The 18,091-nt window shown below is 40.1% G+C and overlaps 1 protein-coding gene across 11 annotated transcripts in view; it reads right to left on the reverse strand.

The window, feature by feature from the left end:
• Positions 1-1,486: 1,486 nt before the first annotated feature.
• The window catches only part of TJP1 (tight junction protein 1), a 159,296-nt gene continuing 142,691 nt past the window's right edge, over positions 1,487-18,091 (reverse strand). For 7 of the 11 annotated variants that reach the window (XM_040077648.1, XM_040077649.2, XM_040077647.2 and 4 more), the window contains 8 exons: positions 16,589-17,491; positions 16,155-16,249; positions 15,427-15,651; positions 9,457-9,632; positions 8,346-8,787; positions 6,779-6,996; positions 6,336-6,479; positions 1,487-3,046 (listed from right to left, as the gene is read on the reverse strand). In XM_040077648.1, coding sequence (XP_039933582.1) covers positions 2,952-3,046; positions 6,336-6,479; positions 6,779-6,996; positions 8,346-8,787; positions 9,457-9,632; positions 15,427-15,651; positions 16,155-16,249; positions 16,589-17,491 — 2,298 coding nt within the window. In that variant the 3' untranslated portion in view covers positions 1,487-2,951. The remainder of the gene's footprint in view (positions 3,047-6,335; positions 6,480-6,778; positions 6,997-8,345; positions 8,788-9,456; positions 9,633-15,426; positions 15,652-16,154; positions 16,250-16,588; positions 17,492-18,091) is intronic. The other 4 variants (XM_040077646.1, XM_040077655.1, XM_040077645.1 and 1 more) reach the window with 2 other exon arrangements.

Genomic DNA, 18,091 nt, shown 5'->3' on the forward strand with positions numbered 1-18,091 from the left:
GTATCCCCTGCCTGTTTCCAACACTGAAGGCCCTTGTTAAAATGAATAAAAGACCTGAGATTAGCATTTTTAACACTTCTGTACAATTTGCAGGGCCAAAGTTGACCAGGACATCACTGAGACAAACAGGAAGACTTGAGAGATGCAGTTTTTGAACTTGACATTAAACAGTAAAGACAAAAAATATTACAATGTTACAGGTGAACTTACCTCCTGCAGAGCCTAGCCTATATAACATATATAAGGAATGCAACCACTTGCAAGGATAAAGATTCCAAACCCACTATTATTTTAAAAGAAATGTGTTATTTTAGCCTAGTTGTCCTCACTGGCCATGTTCTAACCCAAAATAATGGGATTTAACAAGAAGGAAGGCATGCACATGGCTCACATCAGACACTTTGACAAACATTCCTACAGGCAGACAGCAAAAGACAATTTCTCCAACAGGCTGCTTTGCAGTAGAGAATTGCCACATTTTTGAACAACATCAGTTTCTCACCTCACTTATGAAACAACAACAGAGCAAAAGCTGGGTTATTTTTTCATTCTGATAGTAGGGCATAACCCTACACTCTTTAAAACCAGAAAGATCTGGATCACTACAGTAAAATCAACACAGGACAGCTACACCTTACAGCATGCTGGACTCAGGATGCCCAAAACACAAAATAACAGCACTGTGAATAGTCCAAGCAGCGTAGAGCCAGGGTGCCTCAAGTGTCACTGGCTGACTCCTTTTGTAGCATTGCACACAGCCCTGGCTTTGCCTGGGATAAACCTCATCCACAGACAGATTCTTCTCCTCAGCAAGTGGAACTGTGCTGTGCTTTCAACTTCTTATCACTGATAACACTGATGGTTTAGTTTTGTCAAGTAGCGCCTGCTCTAGGTCAAGCACTCTCCAGTGTCTCCTGCTCTGCCAGTGAGCAAGAGAAACCTTGAGGAGGAATAGTAACAACAGTAAGTGCATCTTCTGGGCTAAGTCATGCCTCAGAAACAAAAGTTCTTGTAAGGAGAAGTACAGAAAGGAAACATCAGGGTTATGCACTGTTTCCCAGCATTTTAAAAAATATCTTTTAGAACTTATTTTGCCTGATAGACTAATACTAGTTAGCCATGGAATACTCCAATCAGGTGATGGGAATTAAAATACTACAGCTATATTATGTGTAAATCTATGTGCTAGAACACTACCAAGGTTTTTGGAAGATTGGGTGTCACAGGTAAATTAGCCCAACATAATGAGCCAAGAGGGAAGCCTACCACTCCTACTTGTAGTGAGTAATTCCAATGGATCCACACTGGAGTTCATCATTTCAGCAGCCCTGCTGTAGACAGCTCCAACTGACTCCACAACGGAGTTCTGCTACACGTATGAACATATGGCAGAACCCAGCTGTCTACTTACACAGAGAAAATAAAATCAAAACTGTGTTATGTACACATAAATGCATTTCAGAAAGAATAAGGTACTACAATCATCTTTATTATTTTAAAAACAGTTTTATTCTGTATATTTAGAAACGTGTAATTTTAATAACTGCAGAGAAAAAAAATCAGCCACACCTGAATAGCTAATAACTCATTAACAGAATGCAGTGGTATATTATCTAAACAGTAGTAGTGCCATTGTGCCGTAATAAATTGTCTATTAGTAAAAAAATACATTTCAGGGCACATAGTACAGCATCCTTATGACAAATTACAGTAGGGATACTTTTCAAGAATTTAATCAAAGTAGAGAATTCCGAGTTATATTCTTTAAATGCAGCACTTTAAAAGGTAACAACTTTGTGCATTTTTAAAAAATGTCCTCGTTCGTATATTGTAGAAATGCTGCTTTATTGCTGCAGATGTCAAAGTTCAAGGCTCAAAAGGTATGAGTATACAAAGATATCCTTAAGAAACTTTGTTTGTTTTTATATATATTTATATATATAAAAAGGTAAAGCTTATAAAAGTTAATTTACAAACCAAAAACAAAAGTGGTATGCACGCATTATATACAAGCGGTCTATAACATCTATAAATTTTCAAATGCATAGCAGAAAACATACCATCATTTTCTTCTGGCTCTCTTCTGGCTGATGAACACAAACAATGCTCATTCTCTAAACCAAACTCACAATTTGTTGTGGTTGTTGTTGTTCCCCCCCACCCCAGTCTCTCATGATATAATATCTACGTAAGCACAAAAGCCATACAAACTTAATACAGAGAACTATGAGAGCTAAGACTATTAAAAACATGAGGGTAAGGCATCCCTGCTGGTTAATAGGTCTGTAATAATGTGGTTAATTTACAAATCCACAGAGGCATCTGAACCACAGTCATCCCACATGCTTCTCCCCCTCCCCCCGTTCTCAGGACAATGTTCCCACACACAGCAAGTAGATGTGTTTGCATTACCTCTCAGCAGAGGAAAACATCTAAACTGTGCCACCCCGAGCTGACTGTCCTCTCATTGGACATATACACCAAAAGTCATTTAAAAACCAGAGACCAAAAGGTAGTCTTGTGAGTTAAAAACACACAGTCGCAAAAACGCAGGCCAAAATCTGTGTTGTCGACACTGGAGTATGAAAAAAATCTAGTTCCTCTGTGTATAGTTTCATTGGTACTTTCAGATAACAACAAAATACTAGTAGTGTCCTTTAACAGAGAAAAAAAAAAAAAGAAACAAAAACCCCAACACACAAGAACAACCAAACCAAAGCATACAGAACCTGCAAAACCCTTGTTCCCCCTGTACACTCCCTGCTTGTGGCATGTCCTGTGACCATGGTTCAAAGAATGTACTTGCTAATTCATTGTTAGTTAAAGCAAGATGCTTAAACACTAAGATCTGTTATCACTTATAGAACAGTTAATACTTGATAGAGTGGTTCAGTTTATATGTAAGGTCCATCTCAGTTTCATATTATTTACTCAGTCAACTAACTTAATATTTAGAAGTGGTCAATTAGGACTGAGACACAGTTTGCTCCAACAAGATAGTTTGGATCCCCGGGAAGAGACTTGTTCTGCCAGGTTTTGGGGTCACCTGTGGGAGGAAAACACAATGCTGGTGTTTAGTATCTGCTGTCACACAGTGCACATCCTGAAACAACCAAGCTTTTGGACAGGAGCTTTTAAGTTCTGAAGCAACACCTCTTTTGTTGTTCGTTTTGTTTGTTTGTTTTTTTTCCCTTTGTTGCTCTTTTGTTTGATGGTTTAAAAAACCCTGCAGTTCGCACATTATTAACAACAACAAAAAAAATCCCTTCATTTTCATATAACATCGGAGAGGTCAGTTATTCAAAACAGATGCTGTGGCACTTAGGAACTGTTAAGTTAAACTCATGCTACTCTACAGCACCAACATAGTGCTCTCCATTTGAGACTTGTTAACAGTGAATCAGGTGTTCACTGGCTCCTTCCTGAACTGCAATTGACAAAAAAAAAAGAAAAAGAAAAAAAAAAATTTAGAAGCTAATGTGGGTAAGATGCATTTGAAGTGTCTTGGAACAGTTCTGAGCACAGATGAGGCAAATCAGAAGTCATGTGGTAACTAAGCACTATGACACATTGGTAGTTTTATTTTCTATGATGAAAATAAATGTACAGGATTGTAGTCATTTTGCAGCTACATCCAGTATATGTGTTTAAAAGCCCAAAATACTAAAAGGTATTCCAGTTAACTGGTACATAAAAATCTTTACAAAAGATCTTATCTACTCATGGTCAAAGGTTCTGGGTAACAATCTGTTACAACAGAACGTCATCAGCTGCCATCTCACAAGACCAAAGGTTGTATTCCCTGTGCACAGCCAATTGTCCCTTAAGAGGAGACAGTATTCTTCATTTACCCACCTAAAATCACTACCAAGTGTTGCCACTACACAAAAGGTGTGATCATCCCACTATGGTAGAAAGTGAAAAATGCACTCAACTTCTCTTAAGCCTTTCAGATAAATGACACTAAATAGCTTGGCCAAATAAATCTGCCTTGAGGAGAAATGTGTAACAAGCTAAAGAACCCAGTCACACACCTGAGATCTCGGTATTAAGTGAGAATGATACAAATTCCACGTAATTTTCTTGAACTCATGAAAACAACATGAAGTACACAATGCACTGACTGATGGCAACATCTAACGTAGTGACAAAGAACAGAAGTGGCCGGTGTATAGTCAGAGAACACAAACAAATTTACTGCAACCAGCTGAGACTGCTAATTTCAATCAAAAACCTCAATAATGCTGGAGAATTTTTCCTTTTATAGATTCAGCAATTTCCATTCAGAACTCTCATGACCAAACGTATTAAAAGAGCAGAACAGGACTGTAAGACGGTCGGGTCCCAGTCTTGCACATGAGACAGGCAGACTTGTTTCCAACCTTTCCTTCTAAATACATAGCTATGGAGGATGCTTTTTCCATATTTTCCCATACAACTGCTTTGAAAAGGAAAATAAAGACATCACTCGGTATTTTTAATGTTCTAATCGGTGTGGCCATAAAAGGCAACTTTTTTCCCCAGTCAGCTTTAATACCAGAATCAGTTAAGCTTTTGCAGTGGTTTAAGAGTAAAATACCAATGTATGAGGCTTAAATGTGGCAGAAAGGATGTTAGTAAGTGCAAATGAATGTCACTTTTAGGACAGAACATGGATACATTGAGAAAAGATGAGGTAGAGCAGACGACTGAAGAGAGAAAAACCCCCAGAATTGTATAAATTGTTGTAATAAAGCCACCCAAGAATCAGAGTCCCATAACCAACTAATTTAGAAAGAGAGAAAACAATTATTTATTTAAGACACAGTATGGTCTACTTACATATCATAAGACAGAATTGCCTAATCTTTAAGTTTGTCTCAAAAGAGCAATGTTATGATATACATCCCATTTCAGATTAACAGAATGTGGTGTTATATTTACAGTACAGAAAGTGGTAGGGTTTAAATATACACGCTCTTGCTTTCACCCACACATGCGCGCACACACACATCCCACTTCGGAAAGGGAGGAAAATGCCTCAGTAACTGCAGTTATTGTTTAGGCCATTTGAGTCCTCTCCCTTCACTTCAAGTAAGTTCATGAACAGGTGCTATTAGTTACAAAGGAAGGGCTGTGTCGGTTTTGTACATAGTTGTCGTATCTTTTGGGACTCTTTATCGTTTCTGAGCCCGTGTTTTAACACTGCCATGTATACACACATTGTTAAATAGATGCATGCAACACATGCATAGAATAGCTTATAAAAAACAACTAAAAATTATTGCCGTTAATACCTCTAGATTATTGATTCCCCATGAAGGGGATTGATGCTTTAATCTTTCAAAGCATCGGTGCTTTGGTGTTGACAGTGATAGATACATTGGTGAGAGAAGATATGCATACATGGTGGCTTAAATGCTGTATACAGAAATACATTTTTCACTCGGTACTCAGATCACATGTGCACATTAATGGCTTGAATCTTCCACCATAAATTTTGAAAGTAGCTGAATAAGACCTTAAGACTTTTTCCCCAGATGTGCAAACGTTCCTTTTTAAATCTCTGTAACCTCACAGCCGTTTCATGAAATTGCTTGAAACTTGCCCAGAATTCTCAATTAGGCTCCTCACTGACAATTTCAGCCAATACATTCTCTCCCTCATCCCAGAAAGCCACAGTGAGGTAAAAACGAACAGGTAAATAAAATTGCAACCTAGTTGCAACTTTTACTATCAACCAGAGACTTCTGGATAAAGGCAGTAGAGGAGAGACAGGTAGGAGCAAGCAAGAAAAGTCTTTTGGAAAAACCAGCTACATTAGAATAAACTGTAAATGCTTTTACTGAATACTATAGTTTTCTTAAATGACCCAATTGTTAGCATCAACTTGCACACATGGAAACAGTTAACAAGCGTTAAATCATGATTTATGAGCATGCAGATTGTTAAGATTTGCCAGAGTCCTATATGGTTAATTAAGCAACAGACAAACACCAGTTATGTTACAAAGGCCAATCAGAGGTACATATTCATTTCCTCTCAATTTTAGTGCGACTATCATTTCAAGTGTATTCAGCTGTAGCAGTCCTCAAGAAAGAAGACAGAATAGAAAAATATGGTAATATTTCATAGACTAGAGATAATTACTCTTTTTCTGCTATCATGGTTCTAGCTATGATTTTGCACCATGAGTAAATGTAAGAAAGACATTTGTAATGAAAGTGAAATGGGAGAGTTTGACACAAATACAATGATTGAGTTTTTATATTACACAGCATCACCTTTAGCCAAAATAACTTAAATTATACGATAGCACCCAAAAGCCCCAAAAGGACAGAGGGAGGACAGCATACCCGACGAGGAGTCGGAGGATTTTAGAGCAAAAGACCAACCATCAGGGGTCATAGACGCACAGTGTGGCAGGCGCAGCTCCACTGGCTTCAGGAATTTGAGTCCATGAGGCCCGCACATTACCAAGGGGCTAAGAAGTGTTTCACCTGGAGTTAAGAGAACGAAAAATCTGTTACTGACTTCTCCGGAAATACATTCAAAGTATTACACAATTACACTGCAGAGCTACTCAGTAACTTGATTTAGAAAACGTATGAACATTTAGACCCGTCAGTAAAGCAAAGCGCAGGATTGTTTCTCACTTAAGTGACTTTTCAGTAGAACACACTACAGTCTCAAAATGAAAGCCGTCAAAGCATATTAAGGTTACTTTCATATTCTGTTTTGTTCTTGTTAGAAAATAATTGTATTAAATAACAAAACAGTGTAGAGTGCCAGCTGTTACCTTTCTCTTTATCCAAAGGTGGAAGTATACTGTTGTCTCTGCAGACTTTGAAATATATTTCTTGCTCTATTCCCTCTGGAATGGCTCCTTGTGGTATAATAATACTAACTCCAGTCTCTATGGAGCTCAATACACCACCGTTGCTGTTAAATACACCTCTTGCTGTGGCTACAACAGTGTGTCCATCTTCCTCCTCCTCATCCTCAAGTGCTGTAGGGCTGAAAAGACAGAAAGCCTAGCAGTTTTATCAGTATTTCCTTCCTGAAACTCTGGCAAAAAAACCAACTCCACCCCCCACAAAAACAACACCATCACACCCCAAAAACCCCAAAACAACAATCCACACCAAAAAAACTCCACAAAAACAACAACAAAACCAACTCCCCCCCCCCCCCAAAAACAGAACAAAAAACCCCCCACCAAAACCAAAGAAAGAAATCCCTCCAAGAAACACCCCCCCACCAAATCTCACAAACTCTGAAAACATTCAGCAGGAAATTAAAGCAAGAAGTCAGACCACCTGAATCTTGTGTTTCCTACTGCCTGCTTCTGGCATTGCACAGAGAGCTCACCCCAGCTACACATTCAGCTTCAAAAAGGTAAATGCAACTAACATCGGAAAGTTCATTTTTTGTCCCAAAACCCGCTTCTGACTTTAATACCAGAAGAACTAGTAATTCTTACTCAAGTGACACTAAACCCTTCTACTTACACATATACATATAAAACAAAGCTTGTAAAAAAAAAAAAAATTTACACACGTTTTTCCAGGTTGCCAGGCTATAACTAAAGAGAAACTTGTAACTTCAAGGAACCTTGATGAAGCTTTCAGAACAGTTTCAAAAGAATTTCACTCAAAGAACCAGTAGCTCCAAAATGTAGCAGTCTACAGAACTACCTAGCATAAAACATTTCTCAGGTGCTTAAGAACATACAGGACAAACAGCAAAATTTTAAGCCTGGTTCATGCATTATTATGATCCTGAATTAAAATATTAATAAAACATTGTTCAGCAAAAGCAAATACTTTAAGATTGAAACAGTATCTGTTGCTCTTGACATAGCTCTTTTATGTGTTATAACGTATTAGGCAGACACGAGCTGCAATTAAGCAGCTGCTGGTTTGTCTCACAGTAAAGAGCAACAATATGAAACTGCAGAAGTTACTTTCTCTTTTCACAAGTATTTTTAAAGTATCCCTTATTCACGAGTCCCATGAGGTCTCTCTAAGCACACTGTGAACACAATTTGGTGCAATAGCTATCTTTAGAAATTAATTCCATCTTCTGGAAATAGATTGCAAGGACAAGTCATTCCTATCTACCAGAAAATGTACCATTTAGTATGAGAAACAAGAAGTAAAAGCCATGACACTTTCTAATACCAGAACACAAGACAGTACAGGGACATAGAACACTCTTTAACTTTCCTCTGGCAGAATTTAGAGTCATAGCATCAATCTTTCAACCGTAACATCGACAGAAATTGGAAGCAGAATCAAAACAGCTGTATTTTTCACCGATGACCTACAGATGTGCAAGCGGAAAGAGAAGGAGCAGCAGCTCACCTTACAGGAATGGCTTTAGGCACAGCATTTACATTATTTGGTTGATATTTCGGCTTGTCGACCTGTACAGCATAGGTGTCCATTCCACTCTCAAAGTCGGGAGGCTGCGACGAGCTGTGTGCCTTCAAAATCGGTTGAGGAGAATTTGAAGATTTTGATGGCAGCTCTGGTTTATGCTGAGCTTCATTTGGCAAGAGATTGTGGTTGAATTTGGGGCTTTCGAACTTGCGCTCGAAGGGCCGCGCAGCGCTCGTGTAGGGCTTGGTGGAGAAGCGGTTGTAGGAAGGAGTGACTGTTTTCTGAATCGGCTCCGTGCCATTCACAGGGCCTTTGTCAGGGAAGCTTTTCTGAGGGTAAAAAGTGGACTGCACGGTGTCCTCTCTAGAGGATCTGAAAATTGCTGACTTGTTCTGAGGTGGAGCAGGGTCAGACACGGAGTTAACTGCAAAGAAAATGAAAACACCCAAACTCGTCAGTAACCACCAGAAATGTCCGGTCACATACACGGAGGCATAACAACACATTTTAGTAAATTCTTAATCTTCAGTATAAGATTATACAGGTTCAGCTTAGCTCTCTTAGAGCATCTATCCAATCGCATTTTGTACATCTGGGAAAGTTATCTAACGTTTCATTAAACCCGTTGGAAATGATGGTATGCCCTTTCAATAGAAAGGTTTCATGATCAAACCCTCAGAAAAACAGTTTGAAATTCCACTGTGTACTTGCACAAACTAGAAAATTCAACTGAACTGGGCAATCCCCTCAGTGTGAAAGAGACAACAACTTTTTCTTTTGTTTTTAGAAGCCTACAACTATTATTCATGTCAGAAGAATTCTGGTCTAAAGCACAGGGAGTTTTACTTCATCTTTGCTGAGACAACTGAGACCGTTGTGGGTACTACTAACACCTGGAAGCTACCTGGCTCCAGAGAGAATCACAAAATAATTTCATAAAACTCAATCTCACTACAGTAAATTTTCAACAATAATTCTTCCATGTTTCTGTTAGAGAACAACACAGTTACCTGTGCAGACACGCTGAAGCAACCCCACAAGCACCTGACAAGCAACAGCTGCTCCCACAAAGGTCAGCTTTGTACGTGCTCACCTTCAGAAAGCGCAGGCTTGTGGTGTGCTGGGAGAGACAGGACAGGACTATTAATGGACTGTGGCTGTGTGTACTGCACTGAGGGAGCAGGAGGAGGAGTTGTGACTTGAGGGATTGGCTCATAGCGTTTTTCACCAACAGGTCTATCCAGTGATTCAGTATCAGTTGGTTTCCCCCTGTTGAAATAGAATTAAAAAGCAAATATTTGACTGTTCGGTTTCCTCACGACTCCTGCATTCAACTGCTATTTTTTGTCTTCTATGATCACCTGATTTCCATCTCTTCCTATAAACATTAAAACATCATTTTCTTGAATAGCCTGTCTCAAGTATAAAAACATTTATTGATAAGCACAAGAGATTCAGACAACATTGACCTTTAGAAGATTAGTAACACAAACCAAGGCAAACAAAAGGCAGATGACATTTCAGGTGTATTTGCGTAATTGCCTACAAAATATTAATTTTTCAACTTCATTTGGAGTAATTTCAATGAAAGAGTGTTCTCTAATTTCATGGGTCTTTGAAAGAAAAATACAAATCCACTTCTTTTTGGGGTTGTTTTTGAAAAGCATAATTAGCCAACAGGACAATGGATTCCAGTATAACTTCTTTAAATACACCTAGTATTTGAACAATGCCATCTTAATTAGAAATGTAATCAGCTTAAGCTTCACTAGCTTTATGTGCATAGTGCATGTAACTTTAAAAATCTTATTTTCAAAGCATTTTTCTTATGCTAGAAATGTTTATCCGCAGGTTTACTTCAGAAAATGATTGATTTCACAAACACCTGAAATTTTGGACCGCAATATATTTATTGCGCTTACTTCCAGAATTCGTGTGTTTCAAATTTGAAGTGCACATAATGCCCGTGATGAAATGTAACAGTGAGAGGACACCTGAAAACATCCTCACATCAACAACAGTCTTACCACTTGATGTTCCTTTTCAAGTAGTCATAGCTAGTGTAAGAGCCAAGAAATCTAGGTGATGGCAAAGCAAACAGCAATAGAAGAATGAAAGAAAACAGTCATTCTATCTTCAGCATATTATTTCTTCACACTTATGTTAGTCCTAGCAGCTGTAATACGACAAGGTTGTTGAAACAGAGACACTATTCACAGAGATGTTTCTGACAAAACCTTTACCATATGCATGTGTCCAATGGTCACATACTGTACTCAATATGAGATTTGGTCAGTGAATTAGGAGGGAGTAAGATCTTGTACTGGCAGATATTAAAAGTAAAAATGAGATTACACTAAGTCATCTGTTACAACCTGTATAAATGAACTTATTCAGCACACTGAAAGAAATTAACAACCTCTCACACTGTCTAATTTGAAACAACTTCTTCAGCCATAACACTGACAGAATGACAGCAGTTTTGTACTGTAACATGTACTGAGGGCACATTCATAGCAACAATTTCTCAGCGCTATCAGCTCATCCAGTAGAGAACCCACACCATAAAATGCTTCTGGTTGTGTTCAACACTATCTAAAAGCACATCTTAGAACTGTCTATGAATAGAGACAGAGAACCGTAAGCATAATGATGCCTTCCTTTGATTTTTAACACTTACCTTGCTTGCATGTAGCAAGAAACTATATTGCACATGAGGACAGCTTTCCCTCATTCCTTCACTTTCTGTATGCTCATAAATATTTAACAGGCAACAATTCTAACCATCCTGGTGCTTCAGAGGAGTATGCTATGAAACTAAGTCAAGGCAGTCTGATTGATGACCACATGAATGACAAGATCAGTGATCTAAACAGCATTCGTATGAACACATCTCTAAACCCAGAGTTGCAAATAAGAGATTATTTTAGATCTATCTCAAAGCTTCCCTTCCCACTGATTTTATCCCAAGGCATTTATCCAGCAGCAGGAGCCATTACCTGCTCACTCCCTGTAGCCTTTATTGCAGGTGGCAGTAGCTGCTCTCTCAGGAAAGCGCCCACCTGAAATCACTGGTGCCCAGGGGAGGGCAGCCCCGCAAAACGCCCACAGACAAAACCCAACACACTCCACACTGAGCAGAACTGCATGTCAGTGCCCTGGGGAATGAAACAATGGGGAAGGGCAGTACCTTTTGATGAAGGGAGGAGAGCACAAAGTTGTGTTTAGTACGAAGCACACTCTGTCACAAGCTTCTGACCAAGGGTCAGACAATCCCATCCACACTGCCCAGAACCTGTATGCAGCCTAAGTGATCCACAGCACAGTGATCCCTTACAGCTTCTAAGGGTATAAATGAAGTTCCTCTAATCATGGATAGGCTGCTTTCTAACATGTTTCCCACTTCATCTTTACAGAAAATTGCTACTTTAATTTGAAAGGAAGCAGAAATGAACCCCTAGAATGAACCAGTGGGACCTAGGTTATGAGCCCAGGGGTGCAACAGCAGCTGCTTTGCTGATGTTCCATAGACTCCAGCTAACAGACACTCTGGAGTCTGGCTGCTGCTCCTCACTGCCTCCTCAGCTGAGGCTGCAGCTGCTCGTGTGAGAACACTTAACCCTACTCAGCACAGAAATCTGCATGTCAAGCTAAAGCAGGTGAACCAAGCAGCAATAAATGCACCACTCTCAGCCACAGGGATATCTGCCTCAAATCGCTTCAGCTAGATCCACTGAAACGCACCCATTTACAAGTTCTACTATTTTCTCACATCAAGAGAATCTATCCCTTATTCTACAGTTCCTGACAACTGTAACATGCAGCTGTGGCATTATCCCTACAAAGCAGCTTTAGCAATGGCATAAATTTCCTAAATTATGAAAATAAACCCCCAACAAAATAAAAGAGTAAAATAATTTGTAGTGGGAAAAATACATACTGTCACCATACTTACTCAGTGGCAAAGAACTTCACATAATTTGATGTTTCACATTAATGTTTAACACTAAGAAAGTTGTAGCTATTGCTCATGAATAAATAAAATCTGTCCTCTGTATCCAGAATACATTATACGGATTATTCAGAAGCAAGAGATTGCATAATCAACAGTTCCTGTATAATCCAAATTTAGTCTGCTTATTTTTAGAACAGTTTATTCACAGAATAGCAATTACCATAGAAATTCACGGAGGAAAAAAGATTAATACTGAGCAAGTAACAGGATCAACGTGGAAGCTGGTGAAAGGAGAGTTCTAAACATGAATGCCTCCTCAAGACAGCAGCTGGTTTGTGTTTCCACACAAGGACACTGCAGTGTACTGGAGGCAGTACTGTCCAACTGAGCAGCAATCCTGTTTATCTCTTCCCACTTCCATTAATATTTTAGTATTTGTCTATTTGCATTGGACTACCCTGGGTAAATTTTCTTTCCCATGTCTGTCCCTTCCTGTTAAGGGTTACATTCTTTCACAAAGCAAAAGCACAACACATGTTTGTCCCACATGATACATGAAATTGTCAGCCTTAAAACCAGTATTATCTTACTCTTCTGTGGCAGTAAGAGGTCACCTTCCCACACGTACAAGCCCTGAAGTTATACACTAACTCACAATCAAAACACAACCACAACTGAGCAGCCAACAAACATAAGTGTCACAGCAGACAGAAGCAGCAGGTACAAATATGGAACAACCTCCCTCGACCATGAGCTGTTTGCACCAAGAATTAATAGTCGTGTCTGTCTCTCATGCTTTTCACCATGACAACACTGCAGAAAATAACAAATGTACAATGAAAGCTTTTGACACTCCCCATCTGAAGAATTTTACAATCCTCACAATTACTCGATGGAAGCTCACAACGCTTCTCCCAAGGCATGACTTGCATTTTCAATGGCAACACAGTCCATGCCTACAGACCAAAAGGATCATATGTGGGCAACACTGGGTTTTGTATGTGAGTGGAATTTTGAAAATTACTGCTATGAGGCCGGTCAGGACAGTTTTCTTAGGTCTGTGTGTATGATGCCCAGAGAGCAGAACAGCTAAGCTCTCATCTTTCCACCAGGGGACACTGGGCAAGTGAAAATAAGAAGCATCTTCGCCTGGGAATCAGAACCGGTTTCAGATACCCAATATAGAAATCATTAGGGGAAAAAAAGAAGTGAAACCTTTAAAATCTATCAAGCTTTTTGGAGTATTCCAACGTCCTCAGGTCACAAAGTCAGACAGTGGGAGATCACAGACAATGGCCCCAAACAAATAAGAACTGGATTCCCAAGTCCCAGCTCAAATCCTTTAAGACAAGCACTGGAACATGGTGTATCAAGTACATGAAAGATACCTTGCACATACACTCAACATTATAAAACTTGAGCTAACTAGTTTATTATTTCATTCTAAAGATCTCATTTATATTAAGGCTGCCAGATTTTCAGCTCGACCTGATTAGTCCATGTTTCAAGCAGGAATACAACCAGAGCCTTCCAAAATACCCAATTTTCAGCTGCGTGCAGCAAGCCAAGATAGCTTTCCACAGTAACAGCTACAAACACCTTGTTATAGTTTCTAAACAAATTTACAGAATTAAAACAAATTTAGGTAACTGTGGAGAGTATTCAAAAAGCCTGTGTAAGTATCCTCCAAAACAACCAGCTCTTTACCTGAGCTAAATCTGTGTATGAGCTTTCACACAATTTCTGTATCAAAATGTTCCAAATCAAGGAAGCAAAACAATACAGGAAACAGATGTTTCCATCAACAGATTAAATTCTGGCCTCAGCAATATTCCCTAAAGGCTCAGTTTCCTAATGTCAAACATGGCTAACGTGCACAAGAACAAACGCGTGCAGAACTGGAATAAATCAAAACCTCTGCTTTGGAAGATGTGTACGCACTACTGCATTAGAGTGAGAAAATACTTTGTTATGTCCTGCTTATGATCATAAACAGAACACAATGACCTTGATGAGGGGATTGACAGCACCCCCCAGTAAGTTCACTGGTGACTCCAAATGAAGTGGGGTGTTGATTTGCTGGAGGGTAGGAAAGCCCTGCAGAGGGATCTGGACAGGCTGGATCAGAGGGCAGCTGTGAGGCTCAGCAAGGCCCAGGCTGGGTCCTGCCCGTGGCTCACACCAGCCCCTGCAGTGCCACAGGCTGCGGCTGCAGAGCTGCTGAAGGCCCTGGGGCGCTGGACGTGAGCCCGGCGTGCCCAGGTGGCCAAGAGGGCCGATGGCACCTGGCCTGTCCCAGCCATGGCGAGTCCAGCAGCACCGGGCAGTGACCGTCCCCTGTGCTGGGCCCTGCTGGGGCCACACCTCCAGTGCTGTGTCCGGTTCTGGGCCTCTCACTGCAAGGAGGGCATTGAGCAGGTCCAAAAAATGGCAACAGAGCTGGGGAAGGGTCTGGAGCACAGCAATTCCGCTGTGAATTGCAGCTGAGGGGGCCTGGGGGGCTCAGCCTGGAGGAGGCTCAGCAGAGACATCATCAGTCTACAACTCATTAAAAGGAGACTGTAGCCAGGTGGGGGTCAGTCTCCTCTCCTGGTAAGAAGTGACAGGACAAGAGGAAGTGACTTCAAATTGTGCTTTAGGTTGGATATTGGGAAATATTTCTTCATTGAAAGGGTTTATCAGACATTGGAACAGACTGCCCAGGAAAGTCATGGAGTCACCGTCCCTGGAATGAAAAGATGTGTAGATGCAGCACCTGGGACTGATTTAAGGGGTGGATCTGGCAGTGCTAGGTTATGCTTGGACTTGATCTTAGCAGTCTTTTCCAACCTAAACAATTCTATGATTGTATGCTAGTAAGTAGAAGTACGATGTTGAAGGCCCTGAGACCTGCAAAAATGATTAATTTACCAAAATATAAATTTATAGAGGTATGTGTTTTTAAACTAAAGCTACGCCTCAACAGACATTTCAGACTTCATGAATACAAAATTTCATTTCAGTACCACAAGTCCCTGAACTCCACTGAACACAAGCAGAATTTCTATTTTAGTCCTAGATGCCCCCCACCTTTTTCAAATTAAAAAAAACCAAAGAACCCAAACTTACTTAGAATAATTGCTGAAATTCAGCTGATTCTGTGAATGTATTGGCTTGGAGGGCTCAGAGTGATGGCTGGCAGCAACCTGTGCCGATGGCTTATTTTCAAAACTCCTGCGATCGAAGTAGGAGAGCTGCTTCCTGTAATACTCCTCATCTTCCTCAGGATCATAGTGATTGGAGCGCACAATATCCTCAGGTGGCTTCACTTGAGGTCTCTGTGGTTCTGGGGCTCTAATCAAGAAGAATATATAATATACAGTTGCCTTGCCCAGCTGAACAAGCATAGGTGCCCAAATCACAATTCTATTTTTTAACTTACTTAATAAAGCAATGAACATGTAATTTTTATAATTGCACACCCTACCTTTTTACCTATATTACATGGAAATTAGACAGTTGTGACATACCATAAGAAAATCCTTATTTCCCTTATACCTTACCTTTTCCCTTTCATTTTGCTTTCTAATTAGCTCAATAAAAGATGGAAAAAAGTAGAACAGAGATACTTAGTGAGTTTCTTCCCCAAAAAACCTGAGAAATCATTGTGTCCTTCCCCCACCTCCCAGCAATCTCACCCATGGGAACTGACTTCATGCCCTACTTTACTGCTGATACACAAACCATACAGACATACCCCAACTCCTCCCTGCAGTCTTCAGTTTGAAGCACTAAGACATGTTTCTGAATATTCTAAACTCATATTGAAAACTATATTTAATCAGTTGTGTATCTACCTGTAGGTTGGTTTCTCGTGCTCATACTGGCTTTGAGAAGTGGGTTTTGGACCACTCACACTTGTGAGTGCAGGCTTAGGTGCTAGTTCTGGAGGCTGTAAAGAAAAGCACAGCATATTCTCTTAAATTCTAGCATTTAGAAAGATAAAACACTTTATGGTTAAAGAAAACTAAGACTACCTTCCCCTTCCTCCAAAAGAAAAATCAAGTACTAGCAAAAGAAGAATTAGAGGAGTTTCCAGTATAGCAAGACCCCCGGGCAGTGTTTTCACATGAAGTGTTCGGGTTCTGCTTTTAAAACATACCACATTTAGGTTGCTAAAAGGCAATATTTCACAAGCAGTAAAGCTTTGTTTCTGGGACAATATTTTACTTCTTGCAGTGCAGTCTCATTAGCAAAAAAGCAGGAACTAAAAAAACCTTAAATGACTTACCTTTACAGTTGATGTATCACTCGTATCCTTCATTTTTTCCAAAGATGGGGATCTTCTCCTTTCAAATATCTTAACCCTACTTCGCACAGACTGCGGTTTCATGGCTGGATCTTCTTCCTCCTCAGCTAGAGATGGTGGTGTAGGCAGTGGTTTACTGTTGGAAGGCAAAACTTCTGGTTTGGTTTGTGATGAAGGGGGAGGAGGAAGAGAAACACCTGAAGTGCTATGAGAAGGCTCATACTGTCCAGCTTTAGCATTGTAAGCTTGAGGAGGACCTTGTTCATAGCCCCTTAAGTGTGGATCAAAGTACTGCTTGGGTTCAGGAGAACGAGATATGGCTGACTGGTATGGCTGAGCTTCGGGTTTGTATCGACCGTGGGTGTCATATCCGACCGTGTGTTGATCTTCGTATCGCACTTGTGGTAAGCTGAAGTTTTTGGGGGCGTGCTCATAGCGAGGTCTGCCGTCATAGCTCATTGCAGGGGGTTCCTCAAAACGAGGTTGTGCTGGGTAATAGCTGCGTTCTGTGCTCTCTTCTAGATTTTGTCTGGAATCAAGATCCCTAGGAGGCTGGTTTTCATAAGCTGTTCTTGTTTGGTTATAGGGCTGCTGTTTCTCCTCATAGTATGTCCAGTGCTCCTCGTAGGGAGGCACACGGTCATCGTAATGCAGGCGAGGGTCATAACCACGAGAAAATTGATCTACATAGTTTGTAGAGTCATACCTATACGTTGACTGCTCATAATCCCTACTCGGTTGTTTTTCTGCGTACTGAGCCTGGGATTCATAGATCAGATTTGGGTCTCTTTCCTGTCTCTGTACTGGGTGATTAATTGCTGGCTGTTTTAAGACGTAGCTTTGTCTGGATGCTTCTTCATTGATGTATGGATCCTTTCGGTACACCTGTTAGAGAGAGACACTTCTCAGCTAAAATGAAGAGTAACTCCAGCTGCAGTTGAAAGGCAGTATTTGAAACAAACCCAAGTTTTAAATATTGGCTTAATTTTGTTTAAAAGCAGAATAATTTGATGCAGATATTTGCAACCAGAGGAAGCTGAACTTGGTGATTCAAGAGATCCCTTTCCATCATATTTTTAAGAAAAAACATATAAGTAGATTAGAAGAGAAAGATGAAGGTAATAGCCTCATATCTGGGGTTTGCTGTTCAGAGGGGCACACGCACTTTTTTCAAAATGTGGAAAGAGTGGAAGTGAAATATATAAATACACTAGAATAGTTCTAGCATTGCTGAAGAAGTATATAAAGTCACTCAACGAACTGGACTCAACTTCATGATCAACAATCTGGCATGATTTAAATTTCAGGGAAATAAGTTTTTTCTCGAGGCCTCATTAACAGGAGAACGTTGACAAGCTAAGGAAGTCACACGTAAAGCAAAATCAAAATATAGAACGCAGCCTTATTTAAAAAGTCATGTTTTTGAGAAGTGAACAGGATAGAGTTTGAAGCCATGCACACAAAACATTACATGATGCTTAGCAA

This window comes from Hirundo rustica, chromosome 13 (genome assembly GCF_015227805.2).
Source record: "Hirundo rustica isolate bHirRus1 chromosome 13, bHirRus1.pri.v3, whole genome shotgun sequence".
NCBI classification, from domain to species: domain Eukaryota; kingdom Metazoa; phylum Chordata; class Aves; order Passeriformes; family Hirundinidae; genus Hirundo; species Hirundo rustica.